The 19878-nt window shown below is 46.8% G+C and overlaps 1 protein-coding gene across 2 annotated transcripts in view; it reads left to right on the plus strand.

Annotated features, from left to right (window-relative positions):
- Positions 1-1785: 1785 nt before the first annotated feature.
- The window catches only part of LOC139050396 (uncharacterized), a 151918-nt gene continuing 133825 nt past the window's right edge, over positions 1786-19878 (plus strand). For both annotated transcript variants that reach the window (XM_070526696.1, XM_070526697.1), the window contains exons 1-3: positions 1786-1926; positions 10541-10660; positions 10817-10876. In XM_070526696.1, coding sequence (XP_070382797.1) covers positions 10657-10660; positions 10817-10876 — 64 coding nt within the window. In that variant the 5' untranslated portion in view covers positions 1786-1926; positions 10541-10656. The remainder of the gene's footprint in view (positions 1927-10540; positions 10661-10816; positions 10877-19878) is intronic.

Here is a 19878-nt window from a genome sequence, read left to right on the forward strand (position 1 = left end):
ACTCACTGAAGCCCAACAACGCTCTCAGCTTAAACGGCTTACCCTTACTGAAACGGGAGGCTTTATTCTATCTACGCTTGGTTTCACCTACCGCCAGCAACAGGGCCCCAAACAACTGATCCCGACCGACATCCGTAGCTGGATCTATGTAGACCCTATCCCTAGAGACATGCACCCTAAATATAACAGGACTCCGCGCCAAGCTCGGGCCGGAGCTATCGTAAAAGCCCTTGCTCACGTATCTGGCGTCACATTTGTTGATGAAGCCCAATATTCCCATGGCACACAATTTGTGGCCGTTGCCACACGCGATGGAGTCCTACACCACGCCTTCAGCGTCGCTACCCCCACTGCCGAGACGGCTGGAGAAGTGGCCATCACTATGGCCACTTTATACGCCACCTGTCCCACCATCGTGTGGGACTCTCCCTCAGCTAGCACTAACATCAGCAAAGGCCCTATTTCTCCCCAAGCACTTCGCATCCTCTGCCAGGCACCGAACTCTCAAGACAGCATAATCTCCCTAACATGGATCTCGGCCTTTGCGTGCCCTGTCCACCCACATCTCCCCAGTCTCAACGAGGTCACGCACTCCATTGCTGGAAGCCTAGTCAACCGCGCCGGAGCCACTGGAGATGAGCTGGATACCAGGCACAATTTGACAACTTATAGCAATCTCATTAAGGCATTTTACCTCAGTCGCCGAAACTTCCCCCCGCCTCACCCCAAGTTCAGTCGGGCGCAGGCTACCACCCTTCGTCTGCCACAAACCAACACGTGCCCTTCACCCGCCCGCCTCCACCTTATATTTCCAGAGGTCTGCACTAACCCCAGCTGCCGATGCTGTGGCATTCACCCGGCTACGCTTCCGCATAAGCTGTGGGAGTGCCCAGCACAGTACACGCAGACTAACACCATGGTTCTCTCGTCGAGGTTGCATGAGGCTCTGTGGAGCTCCGTCTTCTACGACCAAACATGGGCGACCCAGCACGCCCGTGAAGTGGTGGCGCGGCAAGCCATCGACGTCCCTTTATGGGAGGCTTAGGCCCAGCCATCATAAAATGCTGGCTCTACAATAAATGTTTATTCCTCCTCCTCCTTTACTCTGCGTTTCTTATATTCAAATAACAATTTTCTTTACCTCGATACTGTGGCCCGATTTATGGCGTATCCCTCTTAGTGGGTACGAGCCCTGATAGGAGTTCATCGTCATCATCGTCATCTTCATTACCAAAATACCGTAGTCTGCTTTCCACATGACCCCTCTGATAATTTCCAATTTGTGACGGCGCTGCGTCTAACCTGACACGATTGATCTTGTTTTAATAGTCAGTCGGACATTGCCTAACTGAATACGACGAATTTTAAAAATTTCAGTCAGTGTACCAGTTGCATGAACGCAGCTTTCCGTCTTCAATATATTATCTAGGGCAAATCAACCGAGTGTAACAAATAAGTTGTGTAGATTCACTTCTCTTCCTTTGAAAGTACGCAAGGCTCATTGAAAGCTTCCCTCACTCTACAGATATGTCAAATATTTTACCGATTAGTCTCCTACCATAATTTTGAAATATTCTTTTCATGTCTTTCTCTCCATCTCATTCTGCTCATATCAGTCTGGCTTTTCCGAAGATTCCTTGCTCCGATGTTTTAAAACTTTCACGCATCTAATTAGGGCTTACTTCCTATTTGCTTCTTTCTGACGTCTGTTTCTTGGCCCGTCCCCCAGAGTGGGTATGCGCCACATTTTCTAAGGATATCATCGTCATCATATTATGCACCGCTTCTCCTGAGCGCGCTCATCTCTTTGCTTGTCGCCATTTTGCGCTTCTTCGGGGCTGACGACCACTTCCCAGCGGACTTCGAACCCTGCCTTACCGAGTCCTTCTCCTGCGGTTCACGCTCTTGTTCCGACATATACACCAGGTAAAAATTTTCTCGGAGCATCTACAGCGGCTTTTGTTTATGGCGCCGAACCAGCGGGCACAGAAGCCTAACGGCTAAGAGAATCATTGGGAGGAAGGTAAAGAAAAGGCGGCTTGTTCCTGCATAGGAGATCTGTCTGACTACTATATTAAAAACTAAGCTGTCTTTGCCCCCTTTCCCATGGAATTGCTGGCCCTTGAGTGCAGCTGGGTCGGTAGGTATTTCAACGGATATATTTGTTGATATATATTTATATATAGAAGCTGCTTTCTTGGACCATTCTCCCGTATCAGGCATATTGCAAACTGTCATCTCAATTTAGCAAATATTTGCTACATCATATTAATAAGTATTTAGGTCTAGGGCAAACCGAGACGGTCAAGGGCTGCAGGTGATTTACGTAAGCGTGGGCGTAAGCTACAACGTCCACTTGTCGTCATTGTCATTTCATCACTTTCATTTTATTGTATCAATCCTTGGTTTCATGCCATCGTCAGCGTTATGAGGTCTTTATTCTCATACCATACTTGCGCATTTATTTCGTCGTCCTCATAACATACTCGTCACGCCATCATTTTCATTCTGTTGACGTCATTACAACATCATCATACCACCGTTATCGCGCAAGAGGAAGCGTTCGGCCGAATCCAAGTTCAATGCCGCCGATTCGAATACATGGAAAACACAGAATTGCTTTTGTAGGATATCTTGTAACGAGTTTGTATAAGCCTGGATGCATTTTAGATAGAAATGTAAATTTTAGTATCTGTGGCAACAAGCAGAATTTTTATTTAGGTTGTACATTTATACTGAAATTGCCGAAAATCGGTAAGTTATAAAAAAAGAAGCACAAAGTTTACAAATACCGAACATTTGCACCAAAATCAGATATCGTAGTGCTATCAACTGCATCCGTTAGACCACTTGGGCCGGAAAAGCTTGATACGTCAATTTATATATAACATATATCTCGCACAAGGTTTACAATGGTTTTGCAAAACTCGTACTCCTACCTTCGTGTTTATTTGAGAGCCATGTATAATACACACATTTTCTTGGCTTTAGATGTACTGTTAAATGCTGTTCTCAAAATTGAAATGTCATTTTTCATTCCATAGTGACAGAGTTGCTTCTCTGAAAAGTTTCAAATTTCAACAATTCTTTAAAATGCTTGACTGTCTAAATCAGCATTTCCCGCCAAGCCTCGCTAAGTTATAACTTTTTCACAACCTTCATCAAAGGCGGTGCAATAGATACCAAGTAAAAATGATTGCTCTGCCCCCATGTACATTTATCACAACCCCCGAGCTAAAGCTTCCTCTTAACCATCCTTTACATTAAGTAAAAGGCAAATCAGACATCCACCAATTGTAGCAATTGCCACAAAAGAAACCCATACGGCTTCCCCGAAAGAAAAGCCCCGCTGTTGAAGAAATGTTTTCTGCTCCGGAACTCAAACCCGAGACGACCGCCTATCCGCGGAAGCAGCTCTACGAACTAAGCTAGCCAGGCGCCTAGCAGACGGCAGGGCGAAGTCGAACCCATCAAGAACTCGAAGCGAAGCCAAGAGTTTGAACAATCCTTGGTTCAAACCACCGTGATCGTGCAGCCGTTGTCAGGCCATCCTTGTCATTGCGTCATCGTCGTACATTCCTCGGCGTGAACTCGCGGTCTTCCCATCGTGACGCCGAGGCGAGTGTTCCATCGCCGTCATTCAAGTTTCGTCATCCGGTTGTCCTCTTACCGTCGTCGCCACACAATTGTTCTCCCATTGTTATCTTGCCATCATCGTGATTCCGTCGCGATAATTTTGAATTGTCTGTCTATAGTCGTCATGCTACTGACGTCATACCGCCTTTATCATGCCATTTTGTTGTTGTTGCGTTGGTGTCACTGCTCATCGGCCCGCACTCGTGGAAATATTGTCTTCATTATGCCGTTGTCTTCCTTCCATATTAGTAATTTCAGTTAAGCCATCTTGTTGTCGTCATACCATCTCGTCATTCTGTCGCCATCATTGCCCTCCAGTTGTATTTTAGCCGTCGTCGTCTTTCCATGGCCATCATTTGCCAATGCCTTTCTATAGTCGTCCTGCCATTGACTTGAGCCCGCCTTTATCATTCAATTATCGTTATTGCGTTCTTGTCATCAGACATCGTTAGTTATTCGTGGTGATGTTGTCTTCGTAATGCGGTTGTCTTCCTTCTATAATGGTAATTCCCGCTTCATCACGCAACTGCCGTCATGTCATCGTCTTTGTATCGTCTCAATTCTACTGCTGTAACATTGTCGTGGTCGTCCATTCGACTTCATTCTAGCGATGTAACTGGTATGTCTTCCTGCTGTCGCCATGCGTGGGCCCAGCAGGCTCGAGCATAAGACTTATGAGCTAGGTCTTTCACCGTGTGACTCTGTCCACCTTCGCCGTTTGCTCTGTATTCGCTCATGGTATGTAATTACTAGCAGCGTTCTTCACCGATACCAATAAATGGTTCGCCTAAGCTGAGTTCCACAGCTCGCGATCTTCAATATTTGGCGCTTTATCTGGCACTATTTGTCACGGAGGTCTACGTAAAACTGTGCACGTTAAAGCAAGGTCATCGCACAATAATTGCTTGACATGAAGTGGTGCGATGAGTAGTGCCTCCGATTGCGTACGCTAGTCTTCACGCCGTCATTTTATTCTAACGCCATCATATAGTGGTCATGGCGTCGTCGCCTTGCGTGGGACCAAGATGCTCAAGCACAACGTCTTTCTTTCAATCCGAAGAAGCGAACACTAATTAAAGGTGAAACATGAACGCCAAATGACTGTGCACAAGAGCTGTTATTGTAACCTAGTTTCAGGCATCGTCGTTGTGAGACAAAACATGGCAGCTCAAGCCGCAGATAATGCAAATTATTTTGCCATCTGCTGCAGGAATATATCATCGTATTCGTGCTAAAGTATAAATAATAGTTTAAGCGTGTATAGTATAGCTGGTGCATCAAATGCAATACCGTGCCTCAGTTAATTAAAACATATACTTGCGGAACATGACCATTTGCTGCTCCGAAATTCGTAGGCGTGTCACACGTTGCGTTATAAAAAGTTAAGCAGGAAGAATACATGGGACGCGTTTGCGAGTTAGCCTTCGCTATGTCGGTCAGATGCTATGCGGAAATGCAAACACCTAACCAACGCTTACGAAATCAAACCCCAAGAACGTCAACTCAGCGATCTCACGAGCACTAAGTCGATGTATGATGCTTAAAACTAATTTCTCTGGTTTTACGTGCCGAAATCACGATCCTGAATATCAGGCATGCCGTGAAAGACTCCGGTATATTTTTTACCTTCTCGGTTTTTTGAACGTGCCCCTCTATCGGAGTACAGGAGTGTTTTTTTTTAGATCCTGCTCCCCTCGAAACGCCGTCACAGCTGGCTGTTGCGAGGAAACCTGCGACCTTGAGCTTAGCAGCACGTCGCCATAGCCAATAAGGTAGCAGGATTCGAGAACTATATTGTGCGACGCATAATGACAATTGCGTGACAAGTACGGAATTTTAGGTTGCGGAATATGCTGTTTTCTCGAGTATCATAAAGCTTTCAAATTTGCAGTCTTGCAGTAAATTTATCACCTACGATGCATAGCTCAAAGTTGCTACCTAATTAGGCAATTGCGCGTAATAAAAAGTGTACCTTGCTCCACACGAACAACACAATTTTGACTGCGTCATCTTTGTGTAGTTCAGATGTTCTTTAACCTTCACTAAAGTTCGCTGGGACACCATGCATGACAAATTAGCATCTTGTATAAAAACTCCTCATCAGAGTGATCATGAGCGTATTTAGGTACACTACGGGACGAAGGCCTGTCCCAGTCCTGTCTCATGCGCTGTCTTCTGACAGTTGCCACTATCATGAAGACCAGTATACCTAATCATACAGGATATATATATCACATATATTAGAGCACATTTGTATTTTATTATGTGGGAAACGCCCCATGTGATACATGCGAACGTGCTTGTTATACGTGGGAGGCCGTTTTGTTTTACATTCTATATGGGTTGTGGGGCATATGTGCTCCTAGTAGGATGTCTTACAGGAGGTGTGGAAGGATGCAGTATTTCTTTAATGGTATCCCTTTATATTCATGTGGATATTTTGTGTGAAGAACACTGCGTATTTTCTAATTATGTGAGAATTCTGGAAAACATTCTATGTCCTATTTGCCCTACACTAATATAAAGAGCAATACGTTCAGCCTATGTTGAAGCAGTTCTGAGAACTTGTGCAAACTGGCAGAAATTTCATTAAAGAGAAATATGTCATCCACATGGGACCAGCACCTTCTGTTACTCGCAGGCATAAAACAATTTTGCTTTACCTGGGTCCTTAGGTAACATATGTTTTTCAGTGTTAAACTTTATGATTCTGTCACCTAATGACCAAAATTGTGATATTTTTCCCTGTGAAACTAAAACAACACTTAAATAATGAAGCCGGTTTTTATCAGCAAGCAAAATTTCACTTTAGGCTTTAGGCACTGCCCGAAAATTCGGCACTATTGTATGACCACATTGGTCTTTGTGATTGATTACACCTGAAACGCGACACTACCCCATAAAGAGCGCTGGGATGTTTAGCTTGTAGCTGTCGGTGCGAGCGCTTTTATGTCCCCGTTTTTTGGTATCGACAGGGAGCGCCATCCGCAGAGTATAGAGGTTCAGATGACCTGATCATAGAAAATATTGCCGCACAGGTAGAAATCACAGCATCTACGCTGCTGGACGGGTTATGACAAGAAGGCCCAATGAAAACAATATATTGGCCACGAGATGACGTTACAGATGTGATGAACATGGAAAAAAAGGAGCGTGATGATGACTTCATAACGATAATGGCGTGATGGCGATGGCATAGGGAGAGTGATGACAACGTTCGAAAGACTGTTGTAGAAGGACCATGATGGCATTCCAACGAGAGTACGAATCTATGACCACTGTATGTCGAACATGACGGTGGCATGGTCAGTGTCAGATAACAAAGCTTGAATGACTACAATAAAATTGCAATGATGACGAGACAACTAGGATCCCACGCCTATTCGCCCAGCGAATCTCACAACTTGAGCTACTGGCCCGACGTAGAAGGCGTGACGATGACTGCTTGACGAGAATCAGACCATGAAGTTCGAATGACGGTGATGTAACGAGAATGACGGCATCGCGGCCAACAACATACACCTTGTGGTCAAAGCAGGCAGACAACTTGAACCACTGTGTTAGCGTAAGATTCTAGATAGATAGATGTACAGATAGACTGCATTAAACCACTCGAAGTAGAAAACAATGCTAACTGCAATAAGACAGTTGAGTAGCTGCAACGTTAAGGGGGCCCGACATCTTGATTTAAGCGGGGCTTGTATATACCTGGTGCCACTATCCCACAGCTCACATATGAGACGGTCTTTTGTATCGCTTTTGCGTTTCCATAGCCTCAATTATCCCGAAATGCCCGTCCTATGGTGCCGAATCATCTGTTCATTTTGAGTGTGTCCTGGCACCACCGTCAAATATGCCCAAAAAGCAGGCGGCAATAAGAAACACTGCAGAAATTGAGGCAGCAGAAACTGCATTCATATGAAGGCTCGAACCCTTGGCTTGACATCACCTCAACAGTCGGAATGAAGCTTTCTCAAAGGAAAGCGTAATTCTGTTCAACTATGCGAGCGCCTGGAAATGGTTGGCTTTCTGAATTGTTATATGGTTGCACAGCTCCTTGAACGGCCCCTTTCTTCCACATAAAAACGGTTACAGCTTAGAGGTATCTGACATGCTAAGCCTTCTTTACATTTCTTTACATTTGGTTTGGTGTTTCATGACATATGCTTTCTTTTCTTTTTCTCAGAGTTAGTCATTTTGCATCCTTCTGGAAGTATACTCTTGCAACATTAGGGTCGCGTTTTGCGCACTGAAAAAACTTGGAGAAATTTCCAGAATGGCTAAGCCTGAGGTAAAGTGAAAAAAAAACGTGTGTCAGGAAACACCAAAATTAAATTTGCAAAATATAATGAAGGCTTCGAAAAGGCTTACACGAAAGCTGAAGCTCTAACGTGTAACCTTTTTATGTCGGACAAACGGGCTGTTGCAACAACGACCGGCTTCGCGAGTAGGCTAACAACGTAAATAAAAATATGAGAAGGTGGCCGGCACTTCACTGTGATCACTGCAGCTACTGACGGAAGTTTGTGAAGTGCATGGTTATTGTGAAGTTTAATATTGAAGGCCACGCCTCATTATTGAGGTCCACTGCCTAACAACGTTATAATAAAAATTGGTTAACATGGCTCATGTTGCCATATTAGATAAAGAAATAGTGTATCTGAATGTTACGGCACGGTGCCTGCTGACGTTGTTTCGCTGTGGTTCTGCCCATGTCATCGTGCGCAGCGTTGCCTGTGGGAATGTATAGATATTGCCACGTTCTTCTCGGCAATACTCTGTTGACCTGTTGACAGTTTACGCTTTGTGTATGCAGCAGTGTTCCTTCTTTTCTCTATGTTTTCACGCGCAATGCTACACGTTCGTATTCATTATGCAAACTAGAAGTGAGGCGTGCAGACAGGACACAAGAGTAGAGAAGTGGACAACACGAACGCCGACTATCAACTGAAGGGAGCACAGAGGCGAAAAATGAAAGAAGACACAAAACTCATCTGCGCATGCTCAGGAATGGTAACACCACGTGTCAATCGGGTACACGTGCTGGTCTACGTGAGAGATAACTGTTAAGACAGTTAATCTCTTCCTTATGTAAAGTAATCGAAGGCTGACTCACGCACGCACTTCCACCATTATAGATATGCCATGCCTCTACCATAAGACGCGTATCTTCATTCTTATGCCTGTACAGTATCGCGCATTCATCTAACTTTGGCTTGCAGTTACAATCTCGGCAATGTAGCGAAAGATTAGAAGGCGATCCAGCAGTTAACGACCTTTTATGCTCCATTAGCCTCTGATTGATACACCGTCCCGTTTGCCCTACGTAGAACTGGCCACAGCTAAGGGGAATTTGATATACCACACTCATACGACATTCTGTAAAACTGTTGTTCATATTGTGCTTCACTGCACAAATATCTGTTCGTTTTTTACCTCTAACCCGCTCCTTTTTATTCTGTACGGCAGCGCATATCTTACCTAGCTTATTGGGAGCAGTGAAAGCAACATTAACATCATATCTACTAGCAACTTTTTTAAGCCTGTGCGACACTGAATGAATATACGGAATAGCCACTACTCTTTTTTTGCGATTACTGCTTTCTGTGATTACGTCCGTCCCCCTGGAAACCGACTTCTTTAGGCGCTCAGCTACAGTGGCCACCGCTACATTAGGATAACCTGCTTCTAATAGGCGCCGGACCTGCGCATTAAAACTGGCGCTCATTTTGTGCGTGCAGGATCTTGTGAGGGAAGACTTAAGGCACGACATGGCGATTCCGTTTTTTACTAATTTAGAATGCTTGGATTGAAAGTTTAGCAACGGCTTCGAAGATCTTGGGGAATACTGCCAACAAACATGATTTTGTTCGAAGATCAAGGAAATGTCAAGAAACTGAATTACGCGTCGCTGAGGTAATTCCTTGGTAAACTTTAATCCTCCCCCATAAAGTTTAAATTGCTCACTTACTGAGGTAGCAGCCGAGTCTAATTCTTCCCTATTGCAGAAAATCAGGTAATCATCAACGTAACGAAATATCTTGATAACGCTATCACCTAAGGCTTTCTCTAAGCAGTTGTCAACCTTACTCAGGTAAATGTTGCTAAGAATAGGGGCAACCTTTGAGCCGATGCAAATGCCTGATTTCTGCAGAAAAACGCCATCTCTCCACCCAATCAGCGTCGACTTCAAGAACATTGAAAGAATTTCTAGAAAAGCTCCCGTGGAAACACCGAATCTGTCAATAAAAGCCGACTCTTGCACTTGTTCTTTAATGCACTCATTTACGGAATTTAGCAACCCGTCATGCGGCAAGGAATAATACAAGTCTTCGATATCCATACTAAAAGCTGTACAATCACCCGGATTCTCCTCTCTTAAATAGTGAACTAGCGCCTGAGAATTACGTAGGCAAAAGGGATCTGAAAAAATTAGTGAAGCTAGGCAGTTCTGTAGGTAACTAGCGACACAGACCTGCCACGTCCCTTTCTCTGACATTATAGCACGAAAAGGAATTTCTTGTTTATGGGTCTTGGCCGAGAAAAACAGTTCTAATGTGAGGGATTTAGCTTTCTTGACATTACAAACAAGCCTATCAAGATTATGTCTTGAGAAGAGGTCAACCGCACGTTGCTTAACTACCGAAGGCTTGAGTTTGACTGGCTGCAAATTCTTTTCTATGGCTGAAATCGCTTTTTCTGAAATCGCTTTTTCTTTTTCTGTTCGTATTCTACTAGTTTGCGTTAGCTTCATATTTGCGTTTTGTCCGTTCATACTACATAAAATTTACATAAAATTTAGAAATCTTATTGGACACGTCACTTCGATTCTTGCTCTGAGAATGCACGGGCAGCCAAGCGTAGTAGTGACATTGTAGAGACTCTAGTTAAAGTTTATTTTCAGCTCGTGCTAACTTCGAGCACCGGGGACCCTACGGTCATCCAGTAGCAACCGTTTTAACCGCCCCACAAGGTTCCAGCATCCACTGTGTGCCAAGGATACTCTAGTGCAGCCTGATAATGGGTAAGCTATTTCTTTGTAATGGGCATAATGAAAATTTTTGATGGCAAAGCATCGTGACGAACTCTTCTTTTATGGCAGACTACTTCGTACCAACTTTTTGGTGACTATAAATTTTGGTAGTTTTCTGTCACTCAAGTTTATTTCATTTTTTTCTAGAGGAGTCTGCTTTCCAGTCTCAGATCACGAAAACTTCTGGTTCACTGTCCTTGTATTCAGGTACGTGCTCGCCTACTTATGCGAGATGCTCTTCAGTAGGGTGTGAAAAGTGCTCCTGAAAAAGAATGCGTTCTACGAGGACTCGTAATGGCAAGGCCGTTAGCGCAATTCAGAAAGGCAGGGGCATGACAGAGGCGCAGGACAGCGCACAGGATATCCCTGTCCTGCGCCTCTGTCACGTCCCTGTGTTCTTGGATTGCGCTAAAGGCTTTACCCTTATAAGAAAACCGTACCAACTAGTCGAAGAATCCGCCTTGTTGAACTTCCATGACAAGTATTAATTAACTGCGAGTGCCAAAATTCACGCGTTCGACGAGGCCTTCCAGAAAGCATTTGGTAGGAGTCGCCAGAGACCACACTGTCTGTATTTGGGTACTTTCGAATGCAGGTTCAGTTGATTTTCATTCAACTAGATTCTTATGCACGCTTGTCTCGTTATGACTTTCAGAACAGCAGGAAATTGGTCCTCCTAGCTTCGACAGTAGTGCTAAGAATCCTATTGCCATTCATTTCTCCAATTGTCACAGATCCGACCGGGTTAAACAAACTGATGCACCCTAGTCATTAAATTATTCTCTGTGTGCTTTGCTAATAGAAGTGTAAACATTTTATCTCTTCTTAATTCCAACGTCAACCTTCTCATCATATCAATTTGCGCAAATTCTTCTGCATAATCTAGGTAAAATAAAGGCAACATTGACTTTCTACGCAATAATTTTGCCATGCGTTTTGCTACAGAAGCGTGCCTCATCAGCGAGTTTTGAGAGTCCCATTTACGTGGGGTACCATATGACCAGTATCACTAAGTAGCTTATGGAAAAGGCTCAGCATGCATTCCCCAAAACAATCTTTTCTAGTGGCATCGCTGCGTCAAGAGCAAAAGGAGATATCACTTTTGACAGCCGCTTTTTAAGTTGGAGAACAAGGCTATGCCAGACCATGCTCATTCTTAGGCAAAATGGCTCTGCTCTATCGAAATACATGCAATGTTACCCAAATAAATAAACTTCTGAACACAAAAGTTATCAATATAGCTGAACATTCGGAAAAGCCAGCTTCTTCGTATTCCTCAAAGTAGCATGTGTAACGAAGAAGAACCATTGCTTATCGAGGCGCATCTCGAACATATTGTATACAATTAAGAAGTGTCGGTCAGTCACGCGCATTAGAAGAGCTGGGCGCACGGCTAGTATAGGTTAGGAATAAACTTTATTTATCCAAGGGTTATTGATGTTGGTGCCCGGGGCTAGGCTGCCAGGGGTCTATCGCCCGAGGATATTCTTCCGAGATCCTCGGAAACGGCAATAACCCACTCGACCGCCCACTCCTGGTCTTCAGGTGCCTCACTGAGGAGAGCGGCTTGCCATCTCTCAGCGAGGCGCCCCACTTTAGAGGGTCCAGCTGTTGTCTTCCCCCTTCCTCGTGGTCGTTCTTCCTCGTGGCGTTGGCATTCCCAAAGCACATGGGCCATCTCGGCCCGTTCGGGCTCGCACCACGGTCAACCGGGTGACGCGTGCAGCGCGGGCCACAGGCGGTGCAGGTGGTAGGGGTTGGTGGGAGGGGCGTCGGTGCGTCTTCGGCAGTTAGCATTGTTATTGTCATTGTTGCTGCGGCTTCTGTTGTTGTTGTTACTGCCAAGCTCCCCGACGTTCGCGCGGAACCACTCGAGGGATTTTTTTGTAGTTGTGCCGGTCCTGAAGTCGCCGGCTCAGCAATGAGCATGCGCGCCACATCCGCGGACACCCAACCTTTGGTTTAGCTGCGAATCACTTATTTGGAGTCGCTGATGATCAGGCTATCCTCCGCACCTCCGTGGAGTACCTAGAGGGCTATGGCCACCGCCTCAGCTGCTTCTGCCAATGGCAGCCTCGCTGACGCCGTCACTCGGATCCTTCCCTTTGTATCTACGATTGCCATGAAGAATGCGGGCGCCGCCGCCGTCCGCCGGCCGTGTCGATGTTGCCACTGTTGCTGCTGAGGTTTTTGTCGTAGTATTAGTAGTAGTGATGGGGGTGTTGGTAACTGCGGTTCATCTCGCACATTCCGTTGTAGCACCATGGTGGTCGACGTCTCCCGTCGCCATCAGAGTCACCGACTGGCCTCGGGTACCTGGCGGCATCGACCAAGAGGACGCCTTGTCTTCTTCCATGCTTCTCGAGGATTGCTACCGCCCTGCGTATACGTCATTGCACGTCATACACTGGGGGTAAATTCTTCGGCATGTTTTCCGTCTGTATGGTGTCCCTGACTCCCGGTAGCAGTGATCCGTTCAGTCCACACGTCTCGTGATATCGAATCCGGAGCATGTCTATGATTCTTCCGGTTTCGGTGCTCGACTGCCTCTCCAGCTGCGCGATCCTCTGCGCCTCGGTGATCTCCTCGAGCATGTTTTGTACGGCTGCTCGAGGAGCCTGTAGGTCGGCGTGCACTGGGGTATTCTCAGGGCGGTGTTGAACGCTCTGCGCTTCACCACATTCAGCTTGTCGGTCTCGCTCCTGTTCCAGTCGGCGCACGCGGAGACGTACACTATATGGCTCAGCGCGTACACTTGTATTAGCCTCGTAATGCTGTGTCCCTTCATTCCTTCCCTCTTGTTCGCGACCCGCCACACGAGGTGCGTGGCACCGGCCACTTTCTTCGGCAGTCGGGCAACCAGCTCGTGGTTGGCGCCGTTCTCTTCAAGCCACAGGCCGAGCAATTGCAACTTGGACGCCGTTGGTATTCGGGTCCCCTCCCTCGTCTTGACGCGGACGCCCAAACGACGGGCGTCTTGCACGCCCTGCGGAAGGGTTCCATTATTGCGCGGCCTGTGGAGCAGGATTTCCGACCTATTGGGTGAGCAGACGAGTCCTGTGTCCTCGAGGTGCCGCTCCACCTCCCAAACAGCCCGCTGCAGTCGGTCTTGGATTTCGCCGACACTCGTGTTCTCTGTGGTCCACACCGCCACGTCATCTGCGTATATCGTATGATTGATACCCTCTATCGCGTCAAGACGCTCCGGCAGCCCGATCATGACTAGGTTGGAAAGCATGGTAGGGAGTACGGAGCCCTGCGGCGTTCCGGCAACCCCCATTCGGTCCGTTCGTGGCGGGGCCCTGTCGATCTTGACCGTCGCCTTGCGCCCATTCAGGAAGTTGCTGACATATCAGTGGAACCTCGCCGCGAGATCGAGTCCGCTGATCTTGTCCAGTATGGCGACGTGCTTCACATTGTCGAAGCCGCTCTTGAGGTCTAGCCCGAGCAGGGCGTGCACGTGCGTGGTCGGAGCGTTCCCGACCTGTTCCTTGATCTGCAGCATGGCGTCCTGCGTCGAAAGTCCTTTCCGGAATCCGATGATGTGGGTGCCGAAGGCGTCCTGCTTCTCGAGCACCATCGTCACCCTGTTAAGGCAGGCATGCTCCATTACTTTCCCGACGCAGGACGTCAGGGAAATCGGCCTCATGTTTAGCAGCTCCAGCGGTTTGCCCGGCTTTGGTATCAGTATACCGTCCACGGCCTAATACTCTTGCGGAATTTGGCTCTCCTTCCAGCATGCGTTGATGTACTCGCAGAGCTTCTCGAAGACGTCGACGTTCAGGTTCCCTAGCATATAGTTGGTGATCCTGTCAGTACCGGGCGCCGAGTTGGTCTTCAGTAGCTGGAGGATCGTTCTAATTTCCTGTACGTGGAAGTCCACGTCCAGCTCCTCATTTGGAGCCCGCGGTACTCTGGGTGACTCTGCCCTTCCGGACGAGTGAGGCGCGTCTGCACGATCTCTTCCGCGTTGGCCTTAGGGTCATCCTTGTACTTGTGTCGCAGCATGAGTCTCTGTAAGGGTCGCCGTTCTAGTGCTTGCCGGGTTGAGTAGGTTCCTGAAAAAGTCCCAGGTGCATCCAGTGCTCATGTTCCCTTCATCATGTCGCATAGCTCCTGCCATTCTAGCTCGCACAGGTGGGCGCAATGCGCCTCGATCTCCCGGCTGATTTCGGTGATCTTCTTGCGTAACTTCCTATAGAGTTATTGCCTACTCGCTCTCTGCTGCATGAATTACTTGGCCGCAACGAGATGTACCAGCCAGCTGTCCACTCTGGACGATTGGTTAGAGCCGTCGTCCCCGGCTCCGCGGGATCTGTCTGCCTCTATTTCAGGGGATTCTTGTAGCCAGTCCATCCATTCCATCTCATCGGTGGCTATCTGTACGTCCGCAAGCAATTCACTGCACCATTCGCTGATGCATTCGATCGCTCCATCCTTTTTGTCTCGTTCTCTATTTTTCCGGCATGTGTCCCAGTCTACGCTTCTGGTCTTTCGGCAGACGCCCTCCTTGCTTTCATCCTCTCCCTCGGTCACGCGCAACATCCTGTGGTCACTCCGCAGTTCCTCGAAGGAGTTCGACCAAGTGACCACGCCCGTGCCTGACCAGACCGAGAGGTCGGGGGATGTGTCGCGGCACATTCCCTGTCCGATGCTGATGTGCGACGTCGGTTCATTGAGTACAGTCAGGCCGAGCTCATGCATCAGTCTGACTAGCCTCTTCTCATTCGGCAAGTCGGCTCCGTATCCGCATCGCGTGTGCGGGACGTAGAAGTCTCCACTTATCAGCAAGGGACTGGAGGCGGCCTTGGCCATCGCTTCGCAGAAAAAGGGCGTCGAAAGTGTGAGTGCGGTACCTTTGCGAGGGGGAGCCATTTACGCTGAGCACGAAGAGGTCGGTCTTCCTACTTCCACTACTCGGCACGACGTCGATCAGGACGTGGTCTATGTCCGACTCTTCGTGGAACACGAGGTCGTGTTCGATGAAAGCCCTCCCACGCTTAACCTGGGTGCACACCCTGATGGCCCTACCCATTCATTCGTAGGGGGGAGCGCACGTCACATAGCCCGGGAGCTGGGCCCAGTCCAAAGGTTCTTGCAAGGTAAGCACGACAGGAAGTTTGTTATTGGAGAGTGTTTTCATGTTTTCAGGGGGCCCGTTGTGACTGCTCGCAAGGTTTTGGCTGCCGCACCGACTTCGACCTCCCGCTCCTTGCTGGTCTGCTAAATAAAAATTTTACAGATGGAGAAACAGAGATATGTACCTTCTGAGCAATATTTTTGTAGGTGCATACCAATTACTTTTTTATGGAGCCATCTATGCATTGCAAAGTTCTGCAGTGGAACTTTCCCTGCTTTGAATTTCACTCATTTCTTTTCTATATTACAGCACTCCCACACAGTCATGTTGCAAAGGTTCTGGGTAACACAACTGGTAGACCAGTCGCCCGAGGCAGCGGGGCACATTTATACGCGTGCGATGCTCTTACCAAGTCACCTACCACCGTGAGGTACCGCAAAAATTTCCAGGGTGATAAAATCGTCGCCACACGCCGAGCGCTATATGTGTGAGTGAAAGCCCGAGAGGGTAAACCGGCAATCACAGCTCAAGCTCGCGCACGCAATAGAGGCAAAAGGGGAGAAAGCGCACCTCTTCAATCGCGATCTGGGCTAGGGTAGGGAGGGAGGGGGGCAGTCTTCTCCTTCCAGCAGCCGCTCGCGTCCACCCGGGCCACTGTACATTGAAAGCCGTCTGTGCCGGGGACAGCGTCCACCGCACGCTGTGTTTTCGTGGCTTAGTTCGCATTGGTGCGAGACGCCGCATGAAGGTCAATTCGCTCGATGCTACTGCCCCGCTTACTCAGTCCAACGTTTTGACAGCGTGTTTCCGCCTTCATCCAGTAAGATGTGTTCATCATTGTGTGTGCGCGTGGAACACCATGCTTGTTAATTTATTTGTATTCCTAGTGGTTACAAGTTTACACGTTCAATCAAACTGCTATCTTTTCTTCATATAGCCGTCCACTAATTTGCAATCGCAATCGAAGCTTCGTCTTTAGGGCGAATATGCTACTTTTGTCTTTCCCGCGCACGGGCACTGCAGCCGCTGATTCGGATGAGCGGTGACCAGAGTCATCTGGTGTTCCTAAAAGGAATCCAGTGGCAGAGACGCGGGCCCCCTCCGCTGTGAATAATTGGTCTATTCGGCGACAGAACCGCCAAGCAGCTTCCTTGGTCGTGAAATCTCTGCGATGTTCTCAAAGAAAAGCTTCGCTTTTAAAATAACATGCTTGCACGTTTAATTATCAATAATCCCTGTGAGCTTGCACTGCGGACTGCCACTGGTGGTGTAATGTCACATTGCGTTGTTACATTTTTGTCGCTAAGTTGTGTGCCATACTTTACGCAAATGACTTGGTTCTATTTGTTTTGGTGTAGGCCACGACTCAAAACTATGCTTCGCTGGGCCGTAGCTTTATAGGGGGGGGGGGGTGATTGCAGTGAGAGTTTCGCAGAACATTCCACAACTTAAGGTCTTGCCGCGGCCAAGGAAGCGTTCCTTGGCTGCTGCTTTCTCCTGCGTCGTTTAGGAGAATCTCGCCCAAACTTCTTCGTTTTCCTCAATTGTGGTGGCTCTATTGACGGCTGTCATGATTTGACTGATTGACGGTTGCGACAACCCGATCTTTTCTTCGTCCACACAGCTTAAAACTCATCATGGCAAAAAAGTGGGAAAAGGCAGCGCGAACAGCAAATTTGTCGCAATTTCAATACCACTAAACATTTCTGGTCTGTGATATTCTTCCAGCACTACACCGATGCATTTCACTCTCTTTAGAGAGACTAAAATGCTTTCGGAATTCTCCCTCGCACCTCTCAAATGTGTTGCTCCATTCGTAGCGTCTTCGTCTTTCGCCAAAGGTCACCAGCAACAGAAAGAAATGAGCCACCATTGGTGTCTCTGTCTCGCCACGCCTGCCAGCGCAAGACTTGCTGGTGGCTATGGCTGCCTTAACAGCCATCGAGATCAGGCTGAAGAGCGCATGCGACCCTCGAGCGAACCAGTGCCTCCCAGTGCCACCCCCAGCAGAGGAAGGTTCGCTTTGCAGACGCTTTACAACTTGTGTGACAACAAACTGGCAGTAACGCCCACCAGGGATGACAACAAATCGCCGGCTAATGCCGTTCGTGATTGCCAACCGGTTACAAAGCAAATCGTTACAGAACACCAACCATGGTTAACGTTGGCCGACCGTGAAGTTGGAACAATGTAGCACAGGTTCTGCATAGCGTTAGCTTCTACAAGGAAAGTACTGAGGAACCTACACTGATGGCCCGATATAGGAAAGTGTAACAACACCCATAAGCGTGAACTCTCACGAGAATACGCGTAGAATACGATAAACTCGCACTTGAAGCATGCACCAAATGTTTCAAAGAGGTCGCTGTCTTTGGACCGAGAGATGTATGCGTGTTCCCATGACGATACAATTAGCCTTTCGGGATGCACTGCTCGACGGCCGTAGTTAGATTCCTAACGATGATACGTTACTTTTTTTATTAAAATGGCGGGAGACAGCAACCTACCTACCTGCCTACCTACGTACGCCAGAGCGCCTAGAATAAGACAGAGTGCTGCGGAATAAAACAAGAGCCTCCTCATGTCACGCTAATGTAAGAACATGTAGTAGCATGTCTGGGTGGGGTTGTTACGTCTCAAAACTGCATTGGGAATTCTTTGGATGCCTACCAACGTGCGATTACTTGACGAGCGACAACCTAGATGATCGCGGATGCATGTTCTGACTATTGTCGGGTCAACAAAAAATAACCCTTAGAGGTGACAGCCCTTACAAAAAAAATTGTTTAAAGGTTATTGAGATATCATTGTTCAACGTCAACAAATGACCTTGAAAGATCATTGGGGAATTGTTGAAACAGCATTGAGGAAATTGTTGACAAGTGTTGATAATTGGCCCGCGACATTCTGTCGAAACATCATTGTGGCCTCTCAATTTGAAAGATCGTAGGCCTCTCGTTGAAACTATGGTGTATTTCAATGTTGAGAGCCCATTGAAGCATTGTTGAAGATGTGTTGCCTGTCGATATTGAAAGCTAATTGACCTATTGTTGAAATGTGTCGTTTGTCAATGTTAAAAGCCCATTGAAGCATTGTTGAAGCTCAAACTTGAAAGTCCATTGACGTATTGTTGAAATGTGTTGTTTGTCAATGTTGAAAGCCCATTGAAGCATTGTTGAAGATGTGTTGTCTCAAAATTGAAAGCCCATTGATGTGTTGTTGAAATGTGTTGTTCATTAATATTGAAAGCCCATGGAAGAATTGTTGCAGATCTGTTGAACATCAACACAAATTATGTTGAAAGCCCTTTATGCCCCACTGGGTATTTAGCACTTTAAACCTCCACTTTCCTTAAAATACTGCTGAGCTATGTTGCATATAATTACCTTTGATGTCACGTTGGTATGTTTGCTGTGAGAGGGCAGGGATAAAATTTAAATACAGGGGTTTTGTATCGCAGGCCTCTGCCACCCTGGGCTCAAAAGCATGCTCCCAGACCGCCTGTAATAAACCATATTGTAAAACTGCTAGCAGTACTGTTATGCCACTTTTTTCAATTGTCAGAGTGGATGGACCTCCACAATATTAAGAGTGCTGAACTGATGTAGACAAAAACCATTTTTCTAGGTGAACTGTTTATTTGTAAACAAACATCTGTGTAAATGTACAACCATTTGTAGTTTGAGCACATCAGAAACTTCTTAAAAACTATTGCACAGTACAAACTTCCTGCAGCTTGACACCATAACAAAACAGAATACTGAAGATGTAGTCTGTGTGGCCCTCAAGTAAAACACATTTCTCAAAAGAAATAAATTTTTAAAAATAAATACTTAAATTAAATGTAGAAGCAGACTGACATGACTGTTAATAAGAGCACTCAAAAAAGGCACTTGCTTTCTCTATTTGGGAGCCAGTGGTACTATTACCATGGTACGATTTGCTTGAGCCCACAGCACTCAACTGAGACCTGATATGCAGGGTGGTTATCTTTAAGTTTCATGGAATTTATTAAACACGGACTGTTGCAGCTAACATAATTCTAGATACAGAGTGCCAAACATTATTTGCATGAGAAATCAAGACACCATAGTCAGCTGATTAAGAAAAACTCAGTTCCTAATAAAGC

The sequence above is a fragment of the Dermacentor albipictus genome, chromosome 10 (genome assembly GCF_038994185.2).
Source record: "Dermacentor albipictus isolate Rhodes 1998 colony chromosome 10, USDA_Dalb.pri_finalv2, whole genome shotgun sequence".
Lineage (NCBI taxonomy): Eukaryota > Metazoa > Arthropoda > Arachnida > Ixodida > Ixodidae > Dermacentor > Dermacentor albipictus.